This window comes from Condylura cristata, unplaced genomic scaffold (assembly GCF_000260355.1).
Source record: "Condylura cristata isolate star-nosed mole 26May11 unplaced genomic scaffold, ConCri1.0 scaffold00015, whole genome shotgun sequence".
Classification (NCBI taxonomy): domain Eukaryota; kingdom Metazoa; phylum Chordata; class Mammalia; order Eulipotyphla; family Talpidae; genus Condylura; species Condylura cristata.
Window position 1 is genome coordinate 27,179,821 of NW_004567116.1, and position 8,259 is coordinate 27,188,079.

The window sequence follows — 8,259 nt, forward strand, 5'->3', positions numbered from 1 at the left end:
AAAATAACAAAAATAATGAACAACCATATACCAGAGAAATTTTGCGGGGGTGGAGTGGGGAATGGGATCAAAAATGGGGGGGGGGAGAGGGAAGTGCACGGGATTATAGTGATGGCACATGGGTGAAATGGTGATGGGAAACCCGCAGGGATTACAATTGAGATGGAAAAAAAAATGTACAAAAATGATGTAAAAATAAACTGTTATAAAAAAATGCTACTTTAAATGAAGGGTACAAGTGTTGGTTAAAAGAAAAAGATGTATCTTTGATACTAGATACACATGCTAACACAAACCAAAAGAAAGCTGGAGAAACTATTACAGATAATTCAGATAAAGCAGAATTTGAACAAAAACTTTCACCAGGATAAAAAAAGTCATTTTATTCTGATCAAGGTGTTAATTTATCAAATAGATGTACAATTGTAAACAGTATGTACCTAAACAGAACTTCAAAATATGTAAATAAAAAAACTGATAAAATTCCAAGGATAAATAGTTAGAAATTTCAACATCTTTTCTCCTTAATTCTTAGAAAAAGTCAAATGGTCAGAAAATCAATAAGGATTTGTAAGTCTTGAACAACATAGTTAATTTGACCTTCAAACACTCCATTCTACAATAGAATATACACTTACCAAGACCCAGTATATTCGGGTGCATCAAACAAGACTAATTGAATTTAAAAGGATTCAAATTAGACAAAAACATGTCCCTTAATGCAATTAAATTAGAAAGAAATAAAGGAAGGTATTTGAAAAGTCACCAAATATTTGAAGATTAAAGAAAGCACTTATAAGTAACTCATGGGTAAGATAAAAATCAGAAAGAAGCATTTAAAGGTATTTTGAACTTAATGAGATAAAAGCAAAACATATCAAAAACTGAAAGATGCAGCTACATCAGAACCTAAAGGGAAAACTGTAGCACTAAATGTCCAGTTAGGGGGAAAAAGAAAGGCTTCAAATCAATGACCATCGCTACTGCCTAAAGGAACTAGAAAAAAAAGAGTAAATTAAACCCAAAATAAACAGAAGAAAAGATAAAGATAGTAATAGAAACCAATAGAATAGAAAACAGAAATAATCAATAAAAGTAGAAATCTAATAAAATCAATCTTTGAAAAAAAACAATATATTTGATAAACCTCTAGTCAGAGGAATTAGACATGGTTCATAGATACAGATTCTACAGATGTTTAAAAGATACTAAGAGTAAATGATGAATAACTTCATTCCTAGAAATACAGTATCTTGGGTGAAATGGACAAAATTTTTTGAAAGACGATAACTACTCAAGCTTACCAAAGAAGAAATGGGTTACCAAAATAGTTCTATATCAATTAAAGGAATTAAACATATATTTTAAAACCTCAAAAGAAAATTCCAGGGCCAAGTGAATTCTACTAGATATTTGGGGAAATACTACCAATTCTCACAAAAACATCTGGAAAATTAAATAGGAGGTAATGCTTCCTAATTTACTATATGAGGCCAATATTATCTGATACGAAAAGCAAACTAATATAAGAAAAGAAGATTTAGACTAATCCCCCTCTCATGAGGATCCAACAATATATACATAAAAAAAGGATAATACAACCCAACCAGGTGGAATTAATTCCAGGAATCCAAGATGGGTTCAACACTTGAAAATAAAAGTAATTTAGCATATTAATAGTTTAAAGAACACCAGTAGAATATTGGTCAGCACTAACAAAAATGAACTATCAAGCCATGAGAAGACATGCATATTAAATATGCATATTAAATGCATATTACTAAGTGAAAGATCTGACTCTGAAAAGGCAACGTACAATATGATTCCAACGATTGACATTCTAGAAAAGGCAAATCTTGGAGACAACAGACCAGTGACTGTGATGGGAAGTTGAGGAATGAATAAGCAGAAGAGCACAGAGAAATTTAAGGAAGTGAAAATTCAGGGCTCCTTGCTTATATAGCTCCTTTCTTGGAAAGGGCTCTAGTAATGTGCTTACAGGGCCATATAATTTTGCATGAAACTGTAGAGGCCAGACGTTCTAACTACAATCATTAAGGCCATTGCTTCTGGCCATTCTAAGTCAAACTCCATCACCATATCTTCTTGCTACACTTCTCAGGTTGACACTAGAGTGAGCACAGGTATTCTAATTGAAAGCACTAATTTTGCATTGTTTTTCTTTAAGAGAAAAACCCCTTCCTTATGAAAGCACAAATTTTGCATTGTTTTTCTTTAAGAGAAAAACCCCTTCCTTACCCCTGCCCTAAAGATGAATAAGCCTCAAGGCCCCTGCACCCCTGGACACCCTGTCCCTCTGAGGACAGCTGCCCTGCCCTTGGGGGCTGTATCTTAATGCACTCACCTTCCGGTTGAAGCGGTCAATGGTGATCTGATGGGTCAGGTGAGTCACATTCAGCATCACCAGGCAGAAAGGGGGCCAGTTGAGGTGCCCCTGGAGAGAGATGAACTTTCTTTAGCCTGGAGCCCAGTTCTGCTGCCCCTAGTTCCACACCCTGCCCCACTGTGCCAGAGGCACCCACTTGGGCTGTGTACCTGCTGTCTAGAATGTGATGGAATATTTTGGACCCCCCCCACCACACCCCCCCCCCTTCCCAATGCTGTCTCCTTCCTTCTAGCTCACGGGGACATCCTAATAGCCAATTGCCTGCATTTGGCACTTGTGACCACACACCTTGGGAGAGTCATCTCAGTTCAATGCACTTGAGGGCCTCTAATGTACCACGGGTCTAGGGGCTGGGAAGAACTGAAGCAGGAGGTACAGGAGATAGCACCGTTTCCCCAAGCACCACCCCAGGCGCTCCCTGGGGGAGCAGCTGGGGGCTGCAGTAGGGCTTCTGCATCAGTTCTTCCTCTAACATCAAAGCCTGAATCCCTGCTCTATTTCCTCTCCCAACCTACTCAAACCTTCGGGCGCCCCAGGAATGGAGGCCAGGGGCAATCACCAGGTTGGCGCTCTTGCAGTCCAGAACATGGACAGTGACCATCTCATCCGGGCTCTGGCTAAGGCTGTAGATGGCCTCCTTGAACAGAGCTGCGTGGCTCCCATCAAAGGTCACAAAACTGAGGTCAGGGAAGATTGAACATCGGCCTGTGGGGAGAGGCAAGGATGAGAAAAATAAGCAGAGGCCCAGGCCAAAGCCACCCAGGAAACAAGGACCAGTGCCTGAGCTTTTTCCCAGAGGCCTTGGAGCTGGATGGCAGCATACAGACATCAGAGGTCAAAAGGGCAGGAAATCTTTTGGGTCAGGGGTCACACTGAGGGGAGAGTTCCCAAAGGAGGGCATGTTTAGGTCAGAGGCAGAGGTCACACTGGGGTAGGAGGACAAGAAGGTCTTGGGGGGGGGGGGGTTCCGGGGAGCCCAGGGACTCACAGGCACATTCCCAGAGGGGACAGCAGCGGTCCCCACCCACCCTCACTGCGAGGCCCAGGACCCCACAGCGAGGGGGTGCGATGCCCTGGGGACAGTGCTGGGACTGGTTCACCCGGATCAACTGGCCCTCCAGGCAGATATGGCGGACACAGTCCTGCTCGGCAATTGGCTGGCACACAGAAAGGACAGTGTGAGTGCCCACCCAAGGCTCACTGCCACACACTCCCAGCCCCAGCTGCCCCAAAACACAAGGGCACAAGATCCTTTCTGGTTCTAGCAGGCAGGGAACCCAGAGACAAAGTAGGGAAAGGGTCCCCCCCTCTCTGGTGCCACCCACCAGGCCACCAGGAACAGGGTGCGAGACTGGGGTCCCGTGGACTGACTCCCAGAGACCTGATTATCTGCCAAGCCAGGGAGAGAACTCCAGGTGCACAGATATGCAGGCAGCACCAGGTACACAGATCGCCACACTTGCTCACACTCCCAGAAACGCAAGCACGCGCCTGTGTACACACATACTCTGTTGCCACCTCTCAGTGCAGTCTCGTGACAACCTGTACTACGTACACAGATACACGAGAGCTCGCAGTTGTCAGCTCACATGTGTGCACACACAGTCCTACATGGGTGCACACATACAACCAGGCACACACCAGCACACTCGTGTTGTCACTTGCAGAATGGGCATCACACCAAGCATCCATTCAGTCCTGATGCCCCAGTGGAGCTTAATGGGACTCTAATATGTTATCAGGGCCCAGAGGAACCTGGAGAAATTTCCAGGCACCCAAACTTTGGGGCAGAGGCAAGGACAGTGACTATCCCCTCTACAGCCCAGCAGAAAGTTACACTGCAGCAGGGCTTGTCCTTGCTGGCGAAAGCAGTGGTGTCCATGTCCCAGTGGCACAAGAGTGGGGGAGGCATAGAGGACCCCCATTCAGAGGGCCAGAATCCTGACAGTTTACTCACGACACACGTGGCAGACATATTGGCCTCTGTGGCTGAATCCTCTGCAATGCTTTGGGCAGGAGCTGAGCGGCCAGACTGCTCAGTGGTGGCTTCTCCCACAGGCTCTGCTGGGACCTGAGGTCCAGCTGAGGTTCCATGGACCTCAGGCAGCTGAGGGAGCAGAACCAGTGAGCTCTCTCGGGAGGCGGTCCTGGCTGAGACTCGGCTCAGGGGATAGGAGGTGGGCACGCGTGCCACTGTGCTGGCCCAGGGGCCCTGGGCCTCAGTCACCAAGGTAGCAACAGTGTGGGCCACAGCAGATGAGAACGCTGTGGGTCCACCCTGAGCAGAACCGTACATTGAGGTGGGCAGCGATACTTGCTTGGACAGGATGGTCCTCTTCTCTGTGGTACTCCTTTGTGGAGCAATAGATACTATGGAGGCCTCCCCCTCAGCCACAGCCCCGTCTCCAGAGCTCGGCAGTGTGGCTCCCTGGAGCAGGCCTGGAGCTGTTTCTGTTGCTTGAGGGGCGGCGTGACTGGGTGGGTGCATGTGGCCAGACACAGCAGGGGTGAGGGGCAGTACTGGGCTTAGTGTCTGAGCAGATGAGGCTGTGGCCATGGCGGATGTGGCCTGTTGCTGCAGTGGAGGGGTGAAGACAGAGCCCTTCAGGCCAGGTGTGGCCACGGGGGCAGATGTGCCCACCTTGGCCAGGGGCAGGCTGGTGTCAGGAGGTAGGCCAGAAAGGAGCTGGTGGGGCCGAGTTGACTCCATAAAGGGTGTGGCTCTCAGACCGTGAGCTACTGTGGACAGGCCAGAAGCAGCCGGAGCCCCTGGGGGCAGAACTGGCAGCCGGGTGGCAGTGGTGCTAAGCCTGGTGGGCTCGGGAAGGGCAGTGGGGAGTGGGCTTGGCAGCAGGGATGTTGGCAGGCTCAGGGGCTGTCCAGGACCAAGTTGGACCTTCTGTGTAGGTGGCTCCATCTCCACTGCCTTGGTCATCAGAGGACTAACAGGAACCTGTTCTGCTGCTGTTCTGTCCATGGCGGGGAGGCTGCTGGCATTGGAAATGCTCTGGGTCTGTATGGTCTGGGGCACCCCTGTCCTGTTCATGACCTTTGTTGTTGCAGCTGTCAGCAAAACCTCATGGGATCCCAAGGAAGTGGGGGGCCTAGAAGTCACTCCAGGGGAAGCCACAGGCTTGGAGGAGGTGATTGTGGGCACCTCCAGGCTTGGGAAGGACCGGAGAGGTGTCGTCTTAACAGGCAAGGAGCCAGGGCCTTGGACTGTCACTGCTTTGGTTAAGAGTGGGACTCGAGGTACAGAGGGTGACCGGGAGGAGACTGTGATGTTGGGGCTCCCTTCAAAGGTCATAGTAACCCTGGTTGTCTCCATGGCACCTAATCCCATCCCAGGTGTGGGGGTCTTCCTAGAAAAGGGGAAGGAGGAAGACTCTGGGGTTTGGACGGCCAGCTGGCTGGCAGTTGCTCCCTTGCTGGCCTGGGCCTCTGTGGGGAGGGCAAGGAGGTGAGATGAAGTGACCCCCAGCGGCTGCTGCAGAGTGGCCTGGGCAGGGCCTGGAGACAGTGTTGCCCCCTCAGTGGCAACAGGTGGGTTCAGGGCTGTGGCAAGTGAGGCAGCTGCAGTGAGTGCTGGCCCATAAGTTTCCTGTGGAAATCGCAGTTCCTTGTCACTGGGGGTGGGCAGCTCTTGACTGGAAGGCAGGGTCTCATTGCCAAGGGCCTCTGTGGGAACCAAAATGGCAGGTTCCACACCTGGTAGAAGAGAGGAGTCAGACAGTAGGGTGACTACTGCCAGAGGGGGTCCTACCTGAACAGGACAGTGATGTGGGGCTCCTGAACTAAGTCCTAGGTGACCCGGGAAGTTGCTGAGGAGAGGGGGGAGACAGCATCTGAGAGCCAATCAGGCTGCCTGATCAATCCTGGGGCCTCTACCATTTTTAGTGACTCAGAGAAATCAGTGGGTATAGACTGTGCCCATACTTTGAACCCAGAGCCCACAGCCAGGAGCTGTGGCTGTACCACCTTCACACCACATCACCCCAAGTCCCTTCTCTACCCTGGTCTCATTTTTTTTCTCCCTGTAAAATGGGAATAGTGTCTGCCCACTCTACCGAGTTCTCTTCCCAGGGCTCCCTATGCTGACCGTGCTTTACAGGGACCCCAGGGGTCTTCAGCATGGCTGGGCAACGAGACCTTGGGGATCTACTGAAATCCCAGGGAGGGATGAGAAGTTCAAGTGACTCACAGTCTTCCAAGTAGACGCATCTCTGTGTGACTTCATCCAGGACCTTGGGGGAGGGGCACGCAGGCACACAGCCTTCCACCCTGAGGGCAGAACAGGGGGCCAGTTAGCCATCTGGAGTGTGAAGAGGGTCGCCTCTTCTCACCTGCACTGAACGCCGGCCTTACCTGTGCTTTAACATACAGGTGTGTGTTTGTCATGTACACACTCGCGCGAGCCTCCATGGAGACACACATCCCAAACATCCCCACGCACTCCTGCCCCTCAGATGCAGCGGGAGGGCCACACCTAGGTCTTTCCCACACGCACTTGTGCACACACTCACACATGCTCATGTGTCTCCTGATTGGCACCTTCTCACACATTCTCATGCACCACCCCATTCCCGTCTGCAGGACTCAAAAATATTCACACAAACTATAGGCCCATGTGGACTGCTGCAAACACCAACACATACGCCCCTTTGCATGCACTCAGCTGCACCCTCACAGAAACCCAGGCTTGCCCCAGCACACGCATCCCCACACACGCAGACGTGACACACATGCATAGTCCAAGTCAACACGCACACCTCGGCACAAGCCCTTGCCTTCCCACCAGGTTGCACGCAAGCCTATTCGCACACATGAAGTGCAAACGCACAGGTGTGGACACCCTGACTCCATGTCCCCTGACCTGGGCACATCCTGGCAGCTGGCTGCCTGTGGGTCACGGCAGGTTTGGAAACAGGGGCTGGCACAGGCGTCGTAGTGCCACTCGCAGGTTGGGTAGGCAGCTCCTGAAGACTTGGCATCTGGAAAGGCGACCCACCCCTGAGTCCCAGGACTGAGACTGGGTGGCAAACGGGGTCAGGCACCAGGGCACAGAGGTGCCAGCCCAGCCTATGCCCGCCCTGCCCCGTGGAAGAGACAAGTGGGCTCATGCAGGACAAGTGAAGTCAACTAAGCAAGAGCCAAACCAGGGAGACTGGAAGCAGTGCCTGCAGGGTCCTTGGGGCGGGGTCTTGGGAAGTTGGTGGGTGAGCTGAGGACCTGGGAGGCTTGGAGTAGGCAGCAGGAGATGGGTTTTGACCAGTGGTCCAAGAGGAGGTGAGGACCCTTGATCCATCCATCAGGTTTGCCCCAGAGCCTGAGACTCAGTCATCTCCTTCTTGCTCTGTCTTTGGGGGTGGGGGGACACTGCAGACCTCCACAGAGGCAAGAGGCTGCCCCTTGAGCGGTGTGATCAGGTATAGGGGGGTCCACTTACCGCTCTGCCCAAGGCCCTAGGGGGCACCTGGTCCCAGGCAAGGGAAAGCTGCTCTTTGGCAAACTCTGCCCTCTCCTTCCAGGGAAACTCCCCGAAGAAGACTCAGCACCTGGAGCGTGTGGTTTGCCTGGTCGCTGCCCTTGTTGCCCCTAGTAGCTGAATAACCACGGCAGCCAGCCTCTCCACAGTCACAAATGCTACCTCATTGATCCACACTGTAACCCCATCATCCCATGGCTGCTATGCACAACACTATTTGTGTGTGTGTGTGGGGGGTAAAGACCACTGAGGGTCTTTACTTTTACTTGTAATTTTATTATTATTATTATTATTATTTAAATAATATAATAGTTAATTTTGAAGATTGGATTTTAGTCACCTTTTGCAAAAGTACAACTATTGTTTC

At 50.5% G+C, this 8,259-nt stretch overlaps 1 protein-coding gene across 1 annotated transcript in view; it reads right to left on the reverse strand.

Moving 5' to 3' along the window:
* The window catches only part of OTOG (otogelin), a 72,927-nt gene that overhangs the window by 17,381 nt on the left and 47,287 nt on the right, over positions 1–8,259 (reverse strand). Inside the window, exons 34-39 of the mRNA XM_012725193.1 lie at positions 7,281–7,398; positions 6,609–6,688; positions 4,365–6,115; positions 3,396–3,564; positions 2,967–3,112; positions 2,366–2,455 (exon numbers count right to left, since the gene is read on the reverse strand). Coding sequence (XP_012580647.1) covers positions 2,366–2,455; positions 2,967–3,112; positions 3,396–3,564; positions 4,365–6,115; positions 6,609–6,688; positions 7,281–7,398 — 2,354 coding nt within the window. The remainder of the gene's footprint in view (positions 1–2,365; positions 2,456–2,966; positions 3,113–3,395; positions 3,565–4,364; positions 6,116–6,608; positions 6,689–7,280; positions 7,399–8,259) is intronic.